Source organism: Melospiza melodia, chromosome 2 (genome assembly GCF_035770615.1).
Source record: "Melospiza melodia melodia isolate bMelMel2 chromosome 2, bMelMel2.pri, whole genome shotgun sequence".
Taxonomy (NCBI): domain Eukaryota; kingdom Metazoa; phylum Chordata; class Aves; order Passeriformes; family Passerellidae; genus Melospiza; species Melospiza melodia.
In genome coordinates this window covers 124,178,271-124,197,650 of record NC_086195.1, presented here as the reverse complement: position 1 = coordinate 124,197,650, position 19,380 = coordinate 124,178,271, and the positions used below count along the sequence as shown (strand labels likewise).

Below are 19,380 nucleotides of genomic sequence, written 5' to 3'. Positions count from 1 at the left end.
CTCATCCTGTTTATTAATAGCTCCTTAGGTCACATGTAAGACAGTCTGTGCTGTTTTATATATATAATGATTGTGCATTGACCTGAAAATTGTTTTAAGGACTGTTAGCAAAGACAAATATTGAAGTGTATCATATGGAAATTCTTCACCTTACAGGCTATCAAACAATGAGGTTTTCATTCATACTTATAATCCTGGAGGAGTGTTGAGATATGGAACAAAGTCGATGCAGATTGAATTGGTTGTGTTGAATTGGGCAGTGATGTGAAAAGTACAGACAAAAGAAATAAGTGCAAAGACCTACTCAGAAGGTGGTACAGGGATAGGACATAAGCAAGGCACACTTTGGCACTACAAGTGTGGGAGAAAATGCCGAGAAATTCAGCCACAAAAGAGAAACTTAGAAAGCAGTAATACAGACAGAAATGTGTAAAGGTAACAATTGGGAAGCAACTTTGGACTTCTCAGAATAGACAGGCAAGCAAAATGAGTTAATGGAGCCCAGATTAAGTCTGAAAGCAGTTAGGCACATTCCTCTTCTTTAGCTTTGAGACTGCAACCAAAACATTAAAGTTCAAACACAATGTAAAAAATATTTTTTGGGGGTCATGTAAGTGGCACAAAGCAATTGGTGATTTAAAAAATGTACATCACTGAAGCTAAATGGAGGAGAGAAGGGAAGGTAGATGAAAATATAGACAGCTTGGCACACTTATATCTGCTGGATAAAGATGTCAGTAGCCCCCTGCACTGTTAAAACCAAGCAAAGAGAGGAGTTAAAGAGTGGTATGAAAAAATATGGGATTGAATGTGAGACCTGTAGTCCAGGGAGCTTTGTTGGCAGTGCTGTTTTAGGGACGTAGGAAAAACAACCTAGACACATGGCATTAGGAAAAATATAGAATAAAACCTGAATATATCTTAGTACATGGGCTGATGTAAATGTCCTAGTGGTCTAAATTGCTGCTATTCTTTTAAAGATGCTCAATTAACATTTTTTGTAAATTGAGTTTGCAGCAATGGCTCTACAACACTAGGGCTGTCCCCTGTGGAGGGGTTTCAAATACTCCAAGGCATGAGACAGAAATTAAACCATTTCTTCTCTATTTTAGAGAGGACTTTATTTGTACAAAAAAGATGGCTTCCTTTCCAAAAAGAACATTTTTTTTATTCTTCTCCATCCCTTTGTTTTCTTGTTTTGGTTTTTTTTGAAAGCAGTGCGGAACAGCAGGAGCAGATCATTTCAAGGGAGAATCTGGGGGCTCTGCCAGCTAAGTAGAGGGCCCCCTCCTCAGATTCATGTGTTATCCTGCATCTCACCCACAGACGGCTTGGATGGAAATCCTGGTTGTACCACACTGTTGGTCCCATGGGCTGGAGGTCTGTAGTGTTAGAGGTGCTAAAGGAAGAACAGCCTGGCACTGACCATTGTTTTTGCCCAGACTAGAGCTTGAGTATTTGACATGTACACAAAGCCTGTTGGAAGTGCCAGGTGTGCTCCTGATTCCACCAGGACAGGTAAGCCTCTAGCACAGGGACAGTTCTGTGTGTGGTAATCTCTAGTAGTTGTTGTAGCTCATCATTCAGACTTCAACACAAGAATATGCTATAACTTAGTGGATACCACTCAAAAATAGTCTGCCAAGTCAATGTCTTTCCTCCTGCCAAACATCATTGTCCAGCACAAGCAAAAATGTAAGCAGAAGTTATGGTTATTTATCAACAACCTAGACTGAAGTCCCAAGACAGAGTCTGAGTGGAACCAGGCAGGAAAAGTAAGGAGCTAAATTAGATAGTCCAGTGTGCCTTTTTGGTTGATTCTGGACAACACTGAACCACTAGAAGGTAAAACTCTTCCACTTCTAAGTCCTCCATTAACTAATTTACAGGAAAGTCAATGATACTGCTTAAAATTTTGTCATTGTTGAACCATATCTGGGGCTAAGTGATTAATTTTCTGTTTTTAAGAAGTCACAATTTTTGTTCTTGGCAGTTTTTCAATCCCACAAATGGCAACTTCCTTTATTACTTGTAGAGCTATCTTGGTAATGTGGTAGTGAAATAATAAAACATACTTTGGTTAAGGCTTTTACTTTCCATCAGAGCCAGTTTTTCTAAGATGTTGGTGGTATAGCTTTTGAAGTTGTCTCTGGGCACAGGAGAGAAGTCATTTTACTGTCTGTTTCTGGATGTGGTTCATTATTGCACACGTTTCCACCATCTGCCTTCTGATCCAGCTGGATAACAGTTACCTTGGAATGGTAGGTGGGCTCTCCATCAGTGGAGGAAGGAGGTTGACAGTGGAAAAGCTGGCGAAAGCATTTGTAAAACTAAAACAACAAAAAACCAAACAATTCTAGATATAGCTGCTTGGCAGGTCGCGGTTCAGAGCATCTCTATAATATCTTCAATGCAAGGAAACTTGGTTTATTAGGATTGTACTTTTTTTTCAAATAGGGATTAAATACTTTTTCACCATGAATATGTGTTTCTTGCTGCTTAAGACTAAAGTACACTCAAATTTGAGAACTTCAGAATCTATATGCTTAGTTTTTCTAACACTGTAGATTCTGTAGAGTGTAAAGCTGTAAACAATTATAAAATATTTTCAGAACCTTTAATTTATGTTAAAATATTTAATCACAGAAGTAATTGGTTTTCAGTTACTTCACACATCAGGCAGGGAAAAGTCATTTTGATAATCTAATGATACACAGCAGGGAGAACATAGGGTTCTTTTCATTAGGAAGCATTGAAATCCCTGCATTCCCAAACTGCAAAATGAACTTCAGAAAATGGCTTTGCTTAATTAAGAAACAAAAGTAATTTTTTATGTTCATTCATTTCACTTCTGAGATCTACCCAAAACACCTTTGATGATGCCAAAGCTGTTGTGTAGACAAAAGCCCCAAACAACAGTTACATTAATTCTCATCTGCAAGTGCCAAGTGAGCAGAGTTACACCCCTACCTCCCCTGAGAGCTGACAATCCTATTCCACAGATAGAGATACCAGTAATGCTACAAGTGCCTCAATACATTTTCTACACAAATTTATTTTCTAAGTGAAATCTTAAAAAAAAAAGAATGGCGTCCAAAACTTACTTCATGTCATTTTCCTTTTGCATGGCTTTATGAAACAGAAAAATCTTCCAGGAGCTGTGATTGATGTGAAAGTATTATAGTTTAGGCAATGTTGTTGGTCATTATCTGGTACTAGTCCATCTGAAAATGTGCAGCTACAACAGCAATATTTCTCTTGTTTCAAGGCTATAAAGACTGCAATTGATGGTGCTGATGATAGTGTGCCATTGGCATGTGGCAGAAAAAAATGGGTTGGCATTTTGTGGATTTCTCCTTGCTGGAACAAGGAAGTGGTGAGGGGCTTTTCCTTATGGCAGCACTACTTTAAGTAGGAATTCATCTCTGGTGCCTCTCCATGAGACTTGTCTGAAGCTGTGGGCTTCTGTGCCACCACTTCGTGGCTGATGTTTCTTTATATGCCCTTCTGCATGTGTTGCTGCTTAGAGAGAAGCAAGTGGATGGGAAAAGTGGAATTGGTTCAATTTCAGACTAAGAAAGACCAACATTGCAGTAAGGTGGAGATGTTTCAAGGATTCTTGTGAGGAACGTTTTGTGGGCAGTCCATAGAGTAAATGGGGGGAAGTGGGAAAGAGCAGTCTTCTCACTCAGGAGGCTGGTGGTGACATGTGTCACAGACATTTCTTCACAGAAATCCTTTTTTTTCAGATTTCTGTGTCTTCTGGAGGGCAGAGGCCTCAGAAGATAATGTAAACAATTGTTATCAGCTGCTGTGGAATGCGATAAGACACACCTATTTTGATTCGTGATTAGTTCATGTTCTCATGTTTATAATTAAGGGCCAATTACAAAGAACAAGCTAGGGACAGAGTCCTTAGACACAACTTTGTTATAGATCCTTTCTTTCTTTCTATTCTTAGCCTAGCTTGAGCAGCTCTGCGAACTTCTCTCTTTATTCCTATTAGTATAGTCATAATGTATTATATATTATATATCAATAAATCCAGCCTTCTGATCAAGAAACAAGATTCACCGTCTCTCTCTCTCACCCCCAGCGACCCACTCAGGTCGCTGTAATAACATGCAAGTTCTTTACAGGCTTTTCTCTCTTTATGACTGTTATCCTACTCTGTTGACTCTACAGGGACCACAATCTTTATGTATCAGGGACAAGTGAAAGCTGCTCAAATAAAAGGAACAATTGCTTCACTTAATGATTATACAGAATGCTTAAGGTGTGTGGCAGCATAGAAAAGAAAGAAAGGAAAAATAGATTGGATGACTGCAGGGAAATTTCTGCAAGAGAAGTGGAAGCTGGTGTTCACTTTTGTTTTCACTTCTTGTGGCAGGTATCCTCATCATGATGTCCATGTGCAATGAAGTGCATGTGTACGAGTACATCCCTTCGGTGCGACAGACCGACCTGTGCCACTACCATGAACTCTACTACGATGCAGCTTGCACCTTAGGGGCCTACCATCCCCTGCTCTACGAGAAGCTGCTGGTGCAGAGGATGAACAAAGGTTTGCAGGATGATCTGTATCGGAAGGGGAAAGTCATTTTGCCAGGGTTCAAAGCTGTCAAGTGCCCCAAACGAAATAATTTCCCACACTTCTGGAAGTAATTATTTCAGAAACAATGTGCAATAAGGTACTACTGCCGTACTATAAACAAGAAGAGAATACTTGAAAAAATATATCTTAGACCAATCTAGTCTTGAGTCTATAAATTGTAATTAAGTAGCAGGCGTGAGAAATTCTTCTTTTCTGAGCCTGAGTATTTATTACTGCTTTGCAAATAGTTACAGAATAAAAGCAAAAGCTTAGTTCATGAAGGTGCAAAGGACATATTTAGGCAGAAATATAATGTATCATTGTTGGTGTGACTGTCAGAATTTGTCGGTGGTCTCATGCCACATATGCTAGACTGTAAGTTTTTTTAAATGAATTTATTTAATTGTCAAACCTGGCATTGTGAAACAGCCTCCGTTGTTCATGTATGTACAGAGCGGCCAGTTGAACAATGCAGCATTTCCTGTGACTCCATGGGATTTTCACACTGTCCCAGAATGAAGCAATTGCTACTCCAAGCTATTCACTAGTGCAGTCCTTCACTAGAGCAGACTTTAGTGCCTGTTCCTACACAGGCTCAGTTCCAGGCCTCCAGCTGAACAGGGGTTTAGGGTAGCCCTGAAGTGTGTGCAGTCAGAGATGGCTGCGCACAGCTAAACCAGCCAAACTACCGGATGTGGTTTTGGATGCCAGTCTCCCATGCTCACACTGACTGAAGAGGGAAGAGAGAAACCATTTCTTTAGAGAAAAAAGAACATATTTGTAACCCAATTAGGAAGAAAAACTCTCCCTGAAAGGACTATCAGGAAGGTGTGAGATGGAAATGGTGCCTTCCCCTGGTCTGTACAGATACAAAAGATCCAAAGAAAGCCAAGGGCGGCTGTGCAGCATTCACTGATTACACTGAAAAGCAAGCATAGAGGGGCTCACCACTTGTCAACAAAGATAGCATTCAGGAATGCAGACATTATTTTTAGGTGTTTCATTGGTATCTGAATCAAAGTCACTTGTTCATAAGTTCTTGCTGTTCAGAAAGGCAAAGTTTTCTGACAAAAGAAGATGATATCAGCATTTTTTACTTAATGCTTGAAAGACTACAACCCAGAAAAGCTGTAATGCCTGCAAAAAAAAACTGACAACAGATTGCATATGGAGATGATTTGATATTTTCATTCATAACACACAAGGACAATATTCTTTAAGGCAATTCTAAAAGTTAATGCTCTAGAGTGGTTTTCTCTCTTTTTTGGTTTGGTTTGGTTTGGTTTTTTCCCACCTGACTGTACATTTTATTTTAGAATAAGTTCAGCAGGAATATGTGTACACAAAAGCACAGGTATATCCTACTCACGTCCATCCAGTAAAAAAAGCAGACAACTGAAAAGGACATTGAAAAGAATAGCTGACTGGTTGTAGTAGAAAGTGGTTTTTGTGTTTTGATTTAAGCAAAAAGCCTTTTGCCAGAAAGGCAAAGAAAAGTAAATAATTTTAATGACTATTTCACCTTCAATTGTAATGTAAGGATAATCATAAAATCCTTTTTCTCTTGCTCAGCTCTTTGGGAAGCGGTATTGGAAGGATCTTTTGGAAGGATTATTTTCCTTCCTCGAAATGAGGAATAAATATCTTACATAGGACTTAGCCTTCTTTTTGGGCTTTATGATGATCTTAAGATTCTTCTTGTTGACAGAAATCATGTAGATGATCTAATAACTGTACTTCTGTGTTGTATGGAAAGTTATGTCCATAAGGCATTTTGGTACATATCAAAATTAATAAGTTTTACTCATACTGGGCTTGGACTTTGGATGTATTACACACCAATTTCTTTTTAATGTTATGTGTGGTGGCAACTTTCATTCTTGAAGTTAATAACATTTAAATGCATGGAGGATAGATAGCCTACACGGAACTAATCTATTTTTTCATATATTTCATACCCTGTTTGCAAATCATAAGCAGTCTGAACACAGTGCAATTAAATATGTCTCTCTCTGCTGTACCCTGGGTTAGCTATGACATAACTCTAAAGGAAGAGATTTTAGCTTTCTAAGACTAGTGAAGATGCTACTTTTCAATAAGCAGGAACTTCTAGAGTTCCAAAAAGAAAAAAAAATCCCTTTGACTGGCCTGCAACCACTAACTTTTAATTTCGATTTTCACAAAGAAGAAAAATGCTAATTACATTGCTCAACGACCCACAGCAAGATTATGTAGTATTATTTATTCTCTCAATAATTTTTCAGAATAATCAACATAGCTGTTGCTTACACAGAACAAGGCAAATTATATCGTTTCATGTAACAAGTGCTAAGCATACCTACTCCATACATCATTTATATACCAATGCAGAATCAGGTCTGTTATATAAGGAACTGTATGTTTTTTAATTTACTGGACTGCACACTCAAGCCCTTGCAGCCAAAACTTTTTCTTTGCCATATCCTTCTTTATATGGCAGTCAGCCCTCCTTCCATAAGTGCAAATGCAGTTGTCGTAGCACCATCACCTCAGAAGATGCTGCAGAGCTGTGCTGCAAACGTTTGCTCACAGAGGAGGAAGACCAACCTTTGATGCCAACCTTTAAAAAATGAGCCTGGAATGGCTTTCTAACACTGGTATCCACTGTGATGTTTTACTGGTCTGCCTGCTCAAACACATTGTGGCTGTTTAAAGAGCATTTTCTCTCCTACCTTGTCTTGTCCTCCTTCGGATTCTGGCACAAGTGCGAGTGTGTTTGATCTGCTAATTGAGGGCTCCCCTCCACTTGCTGCAAGGGGTGAAGGGGCAGAAATTAAGGGGAAACATAGAGGACCTGCAGAGCTGCTTCTCTCACCTCTTCTTACTGTCTGTGGCATTGGCATTCTGGCTTTTATAAGAGCCCTCAGAGTGTTTTTGAAATCATGGGCATTTCCCCCTCCCATGTGAGAGCTGAGAAATGTTTGCAAAGAACCACATTCAGTAAATTTAAAACAGTCAACATGTAACAACACTGAACCACAGCTCTTCTAAAAATAATGGGTGAGAGTGCTGGGTTTAGATGCATGGTAAATGCAGCAATGTGAAAGGAAGTGTATTTTCTCACCAAGACCATGGGACTTTTTGGGGAAAAGATACAGGCTTGGCTTCATAGCTCTCCCATGTGGCTGTCCCACACTAACAGAGTGGGACAGCACCTAGACAAGAGAGGTTTGCACAAACCTGGTGCATCTCAAGGTGCATCATCAGCCAAGCAATTGCCTCTGCTATTGGGCCCCTGAGCTCCCTTTGCACTTGTAGGCTTTAAATTTATGGAATTTTACTGACAAGTAGGAACAAGTTGCCTTCAAACACTATTGAGCCTCATTTCTGTGCCCTGGTGCTGTGGACAACAGTTAAAGTTAACTGGAACAAACCAGAAACACAGCAGCCGTTTAAGGAAATGCACTGAGTTTATGCTGAATTTAATTATGCTCCTCTTTCCCCACTGTGAATTCTGTAACTTTTCTGACTTGCGGTGCTCTATTATTTTATGCATTCAGTTTTGAATGGTTAAATCAAGGTATTCTTTTGTTAAATTAGAAAAAAATTATGAAATATTTTGCCTCATTTGGAGCCAAAATCTTTTTACTAGAAAAGAATCATTATTTTGTTCAATTCCTCTACAGTTTTAAAGGTTACCTCAGCATAAATTCATAGCTCAGTCCGTCCTTGGATTAAACTACTACATCTTTTTTTTACCTTGTTGTGCAATTTTATGCTGTAGAAACTCTGGTAAATTCAGTGAAATTACCATGATGTACCTTTGGAGAGAGAGAAGGGTGATGTAAACACTAATATATTCTGTACAAATTTAATTTAAGCATTTCTTGTCTTTGGTAAAGACATTTTCTTTGGTGAAGACATCCGAATTCTGAACTTGTTGCTGTAGATCTCTTGCCAAAGTCAGAAAAACCAAAAGAGCTGTTTTTTTTAAATGAAGACAAGTGTCTACACTCACTGGTTGCACAGACTGAGCGCAGTCATTTAAGAGACTGATTGAATTGAACAGGAGTTCAAAACACATGTGGAGCAATCCCTAGTGGGGTTTTTTATTTCTTTTTTCTTCAGAAGTTTTTAAGGATGGAAAATGCCATTTGGACGGTGACACAGATGTACTATGAAAGGAGTATCAAATGCATTGGCTGCAACAATAAAATGTTACTATTTTTCCCTTCATGCTTTCTAAAGTTGATGCATATTTAAATGAAATCCTGCTTTGAAGTAGGCAATTCAGAAGCCTGCTGTTAAAATTATTTGAATCTTTCCCAGCATCTGTCCTCTCACACACAAGGAGGATACCTGATTTAAAAATGTTTGAAATTAAAGTAGCCCATGTCAGGGGTACGTGAATCACTTAATGAATTTTGACAGTGCAGATGTCTTCTTTCTGGCTTAGCAATCAGATTCAGAATTTTGTTCTTGAAATAAGAGTTGTGTGTAAAAGCCTTACTTTTTCTCATACCATTTCATCACTCTTTAAAATATGTAGTCATTGAACTATTCAAATATAGACTGTGTACTTTTTTAATAGCTTTGAGAATTATTTTGTATGATGATTTTTTTAAATGAATGTGTACTCTAATAACAAACCTTAAGATTTTACAGGAGTCACATTTTTAAGCAGTGTTTGTATACATTTTAACACTTTTTATATTTTCTATTATGATTTTGTATATTTTTATGTATACACAGTGTACAGATTTTTTCCTGTAAATAAAACATTTGTTTTCATTTGTTTAGGAGTGCTGGTCTTTTCATATTGCCTTAAATGAATGACACTGAAATACAGGTGGAACAAAACAGGGAAGGTGCCTGTCAGTTCTGCCCACAATTTCAATGAGATCTCAAACGGAAATGGACAGCTAATCCGACAAGGAGGTTTCACAGTAAACTACATAAAAGAGGCAAATATTGTAAAGCCAGTTTTATTCTAAAGTGAACATGTGCACCTGAGCAGATGTGCTAGGATTCCCTGGGACAATGTATTCACCATACCGCTCAGTCAATTTCTGAGCAGTAAATTTCTGGTGATTGTCAAGCAAGTAGGTCATGGATTGTCAGGTATGGAGGTCGTGTTCTGACGACTTGGTGATGTACTTGAAATGCTGATACACTTCAGCTAAATGGCTGTGCTACCCATTCAAGGAATCCAGTGTTGTCTTAAAGGGAGAACAGGCTTTTAAATAAATTATTAATTAAAATTAAAAACAGCTTACCAAAGGGAAAATGTAACTTGCCCTTCAGTCTGTGATAAGTACTGTATAATTCAACCACAACAAGCCAGCTCACATCCATTAAGTGTGGGGCATACTGCTGCTTTTTGGTAGTGCTTGAACTACACAGGGGCCTGAGTTGGGCCAGTGGAGGTGCTAATCAGTGTTTTCATCCCAGGGACTCATCTTGAGTCCTTGCCAACGAGACAGCTGGCTACACATTAGTGGAATGATAACAGTTGGATTGCCATCATGTACTCTCCTGGCAGACAGTAATCACACAGCTCATCCTGTGTATTGCACCAGCTCCTGACAGGCTGTGTTGAGGGGCTAGTTACTGCCATGATATGCCAGTAACACCTCTCAGAAAACTCACATCAGTGAGACACTCTAGAGCATAAACTGAATGCTGGGACCTATGCATGAAGCAACTAATTGATACCTTTTAAATCCAGCAACTTTCCTTTTTTTATTTAAAAAACTAGCAAGAAAACATGATCACTGTGTTCACTGCCTATTAAATGCTCAGTCACCTTCACTGTCTGTGACATCAGAGGGGACATTCTTGTCTCACTGCATTCAAACTGTACCTCAGCAGGAGGTGTAAATCCTTTAGTTATATTGTGTGGGGTACAGAGGACATCTTGCTTACACGCTATTCTTCAGCAGGGACAGCTAGAGATTACCTTTCTGATAGTATCTCAGGGAGCCTTGGAGGCAACTCATTTTCAGGTTTATTCCCAAAATTACAATGCCCTTTTTTGAACAACATACCTTTATTGGAAGTACCTTTTATTGTTTTACTCATAGAAGCCAGCTGTGTTTCACTTCAGTAGTTCTTAGGGACACAGTTTTATGGACAGGTGAAACTTCATACAGACATTTTGGTCTGTTTATTTGCATTATTAGCTTGCCTGTTGTGATCTGGCTGGAAGACATATCTCAGGGTTTTTAATTCAGCTTGCTGTCTTGACTGCAGCACAAACTTGTGGAAGTGATTCTCCCCCTCTCCTCTGCTCTGGTGAGACCCCAGCTAGAGTGCTGCATCCAGACCTGGGACCTCCAGCATAAGAAGGACATGGACTTGTTGGAGCAAATCCAGAGGAGGCCCACAAAGAGTTCAGAGGTCTTGAGCACCTCTTTTATGAGGAAAGGCTGAGACAGTTAGGGTTGTTCAACCTGGAGAAGGCTCTGGGGAGACCTTATTGTGGCCTTTCAGTATTTAAAGTGAACTTATAAGAGAGATGGGACAGGCTTTTTAGTGGGGCCTGTAGCAGTAGGACAAGGAGTAATGGTTTTAATCAAAAATAATGTAGATTTTGACTAAATACAAGAAAGAAATTTTTTATGATAAGCACGGTGAAACACTGGAACAGGTTGTCCAGAGAGGTGGTAGGTGTCCCATCCCTGGAAATAGTCAAGGTCAGATTGGATGAAACTTTGAACAACCTGTCTGAGTTGAAGAAGGTCCTGATCATTGCAGGGGGGTAGGACTAGATGAGCTTTAAAAGTGACCTTCCAACCCAAACTGTTCTGTGATACTGTGATAAGAACAGCTAGTCAAGCAAGGGAGGACTCAGTCTTTTACTATAATCACATCCACCATCTTCTGCAGGTAACTGCACCTGCACATCCCCCATCTTACTGTGGGACTGCATCAATCAGTGTGAACAGAGCACTAGCACCTGTGGGTTTCTTTCCAGGACTTACGTTCTAGCTTTCCTGGTATCTTGGTCTTTCTAGGGTCACAAATTTGATTGCTTCATCAGAATAGCATGGATTTATCTGCTGTACCCCAAAATTTACCAATGTCTACTCCACATAGGTATCCTTCCTTGTTTTTTTAGATTCTACTTTCTTACACAGTAAGTTACTCCAAAGACTGCACTTCAAGGAAATGGCAGTACTGTTATGGAAGTATAGTCTGACCCCAAGTCTTTATGCCTTAATAACCAAGGCAAATAAGCCCTGTTATTGCCTTTTCCTAAAATAAAGCTAAGTAAATGCATATTTAATTTGATAAAAATATTAACTGATTATATTAAGCTAACTGAGAAGTATTATAATGAAGTAATATAGTGTTGTTTTTTTTTTTAACTGGTGGCAGAATAGCCAGCAGAAGACTGGCAGCACAAGTAGGTTGTGACAGACCACAGGGGGAATCATTGCTGGTCTGATTGCTGGATTCTTAGAGATTATTAAATAGAGGTCCAGTAAAAGGAAGGGGGAGAGACAAAGAATTATGACAGACACCAAGAAAACAGAAAGAAACAGTTAGAAGATGTACCATAACAGATAGGCAGGACTGTGGCTTTTTCCTAATAGTCACTTGGGTTTGGCATTTTGTTTTCTTATGGTTTTTTCTGCACTTTTTAAAGAAACCCAACTCAACTGTTGGTGCTTATATTGCTGCTGTCAGGTTTAGTGTGCTGGGATGTGATCTTAAAATGAAGAACTATAGCAGAGCTAACAACAGACTTCTGCTGGAGTTCAGCTTCTTTGTAAACAAATTAATCCTACAAATTTAACTGAGAAAAGACTAACAGGGTTACACTGCTACATTCTGAACAACCTCCTCCCTGTGCTTATAGTCATCTGTATGATAACTGAAATAAGACAACTAATTTCCTCTGGTGACCTGTTTCTGCACATAGACAAATACAAATCAAATTTCTACTTGGTTCCAAGATGCTGACAGGCAGGGGATAATTACTGTAGCAATAATTCCTTATAAGCTTGTGAGAGGACTCCAGAACCCTGAGGGTTACTGAAGGCAGGCAATAGGCATCACAGGCGCCTTGGTTTTATGGAAGCAGCCAGAGGGGAAAACTACTGCCAGTGCTGACTCCAGGCTGTGTCAGCTGCTGTTAATTACCTTGCTCCCAGTCAGTTGTCTGACTGCAACTGAGCTGTCTGATTAAAATATTTTACTGTCCCACCTTCTAAACAGTAGCTGTTTTCCACCCTCATTCCTGGAACACTGATGCATCCTGCACTGCTGCTACTGTGTGCAGCAGGTTTGTCCCCTGTGGAAGTGAGGCCCTCGGGGTGGAGGACGTGGGAATGTTGGTAATGGAAGAGGTTTGGGCAAATCTGGATTGTTTTGGTTTGCATAAATCTAAAAGGCTTTGTTTTATCTTTTAAGATAAAAATTTTTATCTTCTTATTTGGTGATAGCAGTTATAGGAAGCATAACGTGAATGCACCTCAAGTTAGAGTTCATGACTTGTGAGTTATCTGATGTTCTGCTAACTAGGCAGCATTCTCAGTCTAAAATATCTACACTTGAGACTAAGACAAGCAAAATGTAAATTTTTCATTTGCCAAATTAAAATTTTTTGGGAAATTAAGGCAAGAAACATGCAACATGTGTCTTGGGCAAGCTAGATGTGCCAGAGGTCTACCCCCAGGCCCAGCCCATGAGGCACATGAGCCAGGAGGTTTATACAAAGTGCTGTGTCCTGAGCATGAAGAAGAAAGTTAACCAGAAAAGAAAAGTGAGGAAGGTTTGGTTCTGGACCTCTTTCTGAGCCTGCTCTTTCAGGAGTCTTAGCTGATGCTTCCAACTGGATCAAGCACCATTACTTTTCTCCCCTAGCAATATTCCTCTTTGGAAGTGTTGGCTTGTTTTTCAGTTATTTCCAGTGCTTGCTTTTTTCTATATAAATGAAATTATAAGCTATCTGATGGGCCTAATTTAGATTTTACAAATGTATGGGGCTGAATGTAGCTGTCAGGACATTAGGCATTTTAATGAGCTACAACCCAAGTAGAGATAAGAAGAAAATGTGTAAGCTGTTACCAAAATAATATCAACAGAGTTGTTCCATGGTAGAAAAGCAAGGAAGGCAGAAACAACAGGGCATATCACATGTCTGAGAAATATTGCCTCATTTTCATGGTTATAACATGCTATTCACATAATTATCTTAAAATACTCCTTTTAGTTAAGTCCCCATGAAACATGTGCTCTCATATAAAGCTAACAAAGTGAGAGATCAAAGCTAAAGGGATCATAAAGCAGGGATAGTTATTTTGTCAGAGGAAACAGAGAGAAACTTTCTTTGCCCATACTTCAGTGTAATCAGCATGGCTGCTGAACTTCAAAGGGATTGATTATGCACATGAAAGCAAATATTAACAATACTCCTGTGTCTTCAATGCACACTGGTTTAAGACAGCACCTGGTTGCTTTCAATGGGTTTATCACTGCAGGAAAACCAGACCAGTTCTCATATTTATCTCATAAATGCTCTTCCCTGGCCTTAAACAGAGTTACTAAACCCCATACAGTATGCAATACAAGTAACATGTGAAGTTAATTCCTCCTACCTAAAAGAAACTTAAGAGTTTCCTAAAGAAAGATGAGGAACTTCAGTAAATAACAAAAAAAAAAAAAAAAAAAAAAAGGATCCTCCCTCTGTTTTCTATTCCCATTTCATAAGTTACATAAGTTAGACTGTTTAGGGTTTTGCAGTGTGATTGATGGATCCTGACTAACAGCTAACAGAGGCAGCAGCAAATTTACCAGTCCCTACAGTAACATTCTACTTTGTAAGGAGAAATGAAGGGTCTATTACCACCATAATATGGGATGAGTGATTCCCAGATAATTTTAAAATAACTCTCATTTTGCTGAAAGTTCAAAGCATAACAATGAGAAGTGTTTTGACACTTGAAAAATCTATGTGTTTGTTTAGTTACAGTTAATATGCTGTTCTGCTGACCTAGTTTTTTCTTTTATTTTCAATCCTTCAGCTATAGACTCTAGATCAGCCCAAATGGATTAAAATGAAGACTATGGCTGACTGTGATGGGTTTATGCTGGTATATTCCTGCCCCAATCTTGCTATGAATATAGTACATTATTAAATATTTGTAAAAATGTCATCTTATTGTGTTGGGGGGGGGGGGGTGTTTGTGATTGGGTGGATTTCTTTTTGGGGGGAGTAGGTTATGAACTGCCTGTCTCTGGCTATGTAACACATTTAGGGAAAGCAGATCTTCCAGATGCTCCTTACAGAGTTTCATTAAGGCTGAAGCCCAGAACACTGCACAAGGAAATCCAAAGTGCTCTTTCCATGAGGTTATTTTTGTAGTAAAATACCAATGGCTATCTTCCCTTGTGAATTTCTCAGGGTCTTTTTGCTTGAGTGTTGGTCACTCTTGCATTCTTTTAAATCACACACACCTAGAAACTTCAGCAGCTCTTGAACATTTTACCTACTGGTTCTTCTTTCTTGGCACTAATTAATTCTACCTTTGGCTAAAGCATAGGTTCTTACAAGCTTCCTTCTCCCCTTGATATACTGACTACCTGCCCTGTTGCTTCTGTTGCCCAAAATTACATTTCCATCAGTTTCTATGAATGAAATACAGGAAGTTTTTTGATATGGGAATGCTGGAAGAACCTTTTAATTGCCAGATAAGCATTCTACTGCTGGATGAGGGCACTTAACACTTTATCAAGAAATGAGAGGTGCAGTACAGTAACCTGTGGGTATAAAGGATGAGGACTGAGTCTTCCCTGGGTTTTACTTTTATCTTGGCTTGCAGACAATTAGGTATTGATTTTAATCAAGGCAGAATTAGAAATTACCTAGAGGGGGTTGATTTGTGACTGTATTTCTGTAGCACTCATTTGGTTTTATGTGTGAGTAATGCAATAACAGAACCCTTTGGGCTGAGAAATCAGAATTTCTCTTCTGACAAAATTTTTAATTCTTCTCTAATTTCTTTCTCATATTGAACAAAACCAAAACAAATTATCAAAAAATTCCAGACAAAACTGCAGACTGTTAAAATATCCAGTTACATGTAGATGTTTTGATGGATTTATAGTTCAACTTCATTCTGACTGTCCCCCTATAAATTAGATCACTGGGCTGGGCTCCATTTCACTGCATGACCTACCCCTCACTGAGCCACTGCTGAGCCATGTGAGGGATGCATTCTGGTAAGAGAGCTTGATCTGCTGGGTGAAAGATACTGTCCTTCTTCAAAAGAAGATACTTTTGACAAGATCCAAGTTGTAGAAGCTTAAGCATGGAGATCTGAGCTGAAATGTCCTTTTTTTTTCCCCACTGAAAATAAAATTGGCCAAATTAACAGCTTCTCTAATATTGAAGAAGCCACATTTCATGCTGAAAAAATGCTTTACTATGAAATTGACTAACAAGTGACACACATGCCTGGTTTTTGTTTTCTAATTCACATAGAAATTCCTTGATTCCACCTGGTGCTTCCTGTGAGAGAGGTGAAGAGTTGTGAAGGTGAAAAGGAAGACAAGTGTTATAAGTTTTTGGTTGACCTTTGAATCCTGCTTGTAGTGAATTTCTATTGGCCTAAAGCCAGCAAACACAGAAGTCCTGTAAAGCCTTGGGTGAGTTGTAAGGTCTTGAGTAAGTGTTTTCCCTGCAGGGTTTGAACATTTCTTCTGAAGCAAGGTCATCCATAAAGTACTCAGCATGCAATGGTTGTTCTTTATGTAGCAGACCTCTTGTGTATATTTCAATGCACCCATTTCTGAAAATCTGATTCTAATTTAGATAAAGGGATTTAAGAGGCCACTGTAGAGCTGATGTTCTTGTTTTCAGTTCAGATTCTGAAGATGATAATAATAATCAAGAGAGTTAGATACTGCAAACAAGACAGAAACAAGATAACTCCTACTACATTGACGTGTTCTTTCTCTATTAACATCCAGTGAATGCCTAAAAAGTTTCCCAGATTAAATACCCAGTTCCAAGCATGCCTACCAACATTATAATTTGAATATTGGTTTTGAACATGAAATTATGCAAAGAACTAAACTAGTTTGCACTAGCAATGTGGGGGTAGAAAGTGATCTGTTTATGGTATCTCAGCATGAAGTAAAGACAACTACCAAAGAAGAAGGGCTTTTTGAGAAATACAGATTTATAAACTAGATACAAATACATTTAGTTTGAGAGCAGTTATTATACTAAACATCAGGGGAACAAAGCTCTGTAATAGCTTCTACTTCAAAAGACAATGATCCTTCAAATTTATTTTCATTTGCACACGGTCAGATTTCTGAATTGCATTAAATTACGCCGTTTATAATGAAAAGGAGGTTATTCTAATGAATTACAGGCCTAGTACAGTTTTATGTTGTATTTTCCATACTGTGGTAATGATTATTTCTTTGAGTACAGCAGATTTTCTGTCTTGGAGGAAGAAGGACTTCAGGATAAAATCATAAAATAAAGTTTTACAGATTTGAATTAGAATTGTCCAACAAGTTCATGAGGGTATGAGCATTAATCTAACTTTTAATCCTCAAATTTCTCCTGCTATAGAACTAGGATGATAATAATCATATGTTTCACAAGGATACCAAGATTAACTCAATTAAAAATATTTATTTAGCGGAGGTTACATAAATGCTGAAAAATATCCTCTGTCTAGGAAAACCCATTTTGGTTTTTCTCCATCCATCTAATCTGAAACAATTGTTGCTTCAATTCTTAGTAAGAGACATGACTGCAAAGATATGCCTGGTACACACAGTAAAACTCTGAGAATTAATCTCAATTGACACAATATGTAGAAAAAATGTCCTGCTCTGAATAAAATTTTAGTATTATGCCACTACCATATGACAAAAGATTACTCAGTTATTGAACAGGAGAGGAAAATTAGAGACTCTGTCACTGCCATGGTTGCGCTTACTTTTCCAATACTTTTTCATCTGTTGAATTTGATTGTTGTCATAAAGCAACTAAAATCTTTGTTTATCTAATATGCTATATTGCACTGCATTACAGAATGTTGCATTCTGTTTTCTTCACCCAAACTGTGCTTATATTTAGCTTTGAAGTGGTAAGTAGTACCAAATGCTTAACTGCAGTCCTACTTATAAAACATAACATTAGACATGTTATAGAAAACCAGGAATATTAGTATTGAAATGGGGAATCCTGAGGCTAAATAAATGTGTGACCTTAATCAAACCAAGGTGTGGGCTAAAATTGATTCTGATTCCTGACCTGCCATTGCAGTTTAGACCACTGCAACAGAACATCCTGTGACATCCATCCATTCAGTGTGGCTTGGCAATGCCATTTTGAAGCATAGCTCAAGTTTAGATTATCTGTGGATCACATATGCCTTTGTAGGACTTTACCTGCCCACACCAAACTTCAAAATCCGTTCAGAAAAAAAACTTAACTGCCAAGTGCTCTCACCCAACTTCTAGATCACGCTGAAGTAATGGAAAGTGAGAAACAGCACAATTGTTTGTATTTCATCCTTTCCCTCCCCTGTATTTCTCTTAGGACTGGATGAGCTCTTGACCCTCTAGACTCTCCCTTGAGGACAGATGTACCTGTGAAGCCAGCGAAGAAACACCACTTTGGCTGAGCTTCCTATGACGTCCACTTGCAAGAGCAATGAGACTACCAAGGGACCTTGCTTACAAAAAAATCCTAACACCTCTCTTTTAGCTGTGAACATACCACGTTTCTTGCTCTACAGTAAGCTCTGAATACTGGAAACTTCCTTTTATCTATCAATCTATCCTTCAGGTTTAATGTTAAAGGTGGAACTCCTTTCAGAAATGCCTGTCTTCTTTTGCAGAGTGGATAGGGACCACAGAGGATCCCATCATTTGCTACAAACCCTGCTCACTGCATTTTCCCCTTGATTTCTGACCCATTTATTTTCCTTGTGTAATGTGGAGGTCTCTTCCCACTTCTGTGATGCCTCATGTATCTCTCTTGCTATGAAAGGAGCAATACAGGAAGGAACATTAACATATTAGGTCCTGTTTAAAATAAGATTTAAAGAGATATTGCTCTCCTTCACTTTCTGTGCCTTCCAGAAGAAGTATCTTTTAAGTGGTTTTCATTTCCATTAATGCATTCCCTAGCCATAAAGTGAAAATCATCACATAGTTAAAAACATGTGCTTATCCAGTGTTTCTCTTCATCATTCACCTGCATTAGTTTTCAACTTTATTCAGTATTTTGCTTGCCTAAGAGGTGGTCTGGCTTCCTGCTCCTAGATTTGCCATGGGTCTAAAAGAAGAAAGTTCTAAACCCCTCTGTGATATTGAAGCCAGTCCAGGACAGGCAGAACATGTCAACATAGACAGGATGTATCAAAGGATATAACCTGGCGCAGCATGAAGTCTGCTGGGGTTGCTTGGAGCCCTAGTCAAATGCCCAAGTTATTTACCTGAACTGATTTTTTTGTCATGAGCTGCAAGAGAAAATCCTAAAGTAATTTAAAACTTACTGTGTGAAATGCAATTATACCTTATGACAGCAGCAAAGGTGCCCTTGAGACCTTTTTTCTCTTTGCCCCTCTGCTTTAGAAAGTCATAACACTACGTGTTGGCAGAGAAGTAAAGTCAAAACATTTCTGAGCTGTACTATGGTAGAGTATTCTGCAGGAAGAGCTCATTTTGACTTGACCTATTTTCAACTGAAGAGCTTGGGTGTGCCATTCTATTTCAACTATTAATTACTCAAAGACAGCTTAGCTACCAGTGAAAGAGGGGAAAAAAAA

At 38.7% G+C, this 19,380-nt stretch overlaps 2 protein-coding genes across 4 annotated transcripts in view; one reads left to right on the top strand and one right to left on the bottom strand.

The window, feature by feature from the left end:
* The window catches only part of ST6GAL2 (ST6 beta-galactoside alpha-2,6-sialyltransferase 2), a 174,719-nt gene extending 165,415 nt beyond the window's left edge, over positions 1-9,304 (top strand). For all 3 annotated transcript variants that reach the window (XM_063149857.1, XM_063149858.1, XM_063149856.1), the window contains one exon: positions 4,391-9,304. In XM_063149857.1, coding sequence (XP_063005927.1) covers positions 4,391-4,665 — 275 coding nt within the window. In that variant the 3' untranslated portion in view covers positions 4,666-9,304. The remainder of the gene's footprint in view (positions 1-4,390) is intronic.
* The window catches only part of LOC134414782 (pinopsin-like), a 70,745-nt gene continuing 53,479 nt past the window's right edge, over positions 2,115-19,380 (bottom strand). Inside the window, exon 4 of the mRNA XM_063149859.1 lies at positions 2,115-2,330. Within this exon, the coding sequence (XP_063005929.1) occupies positions 2,115-2,330 (216 nt within the window). The remainder of the gene's footprint in view (positions 2,331-19,380) is intronic.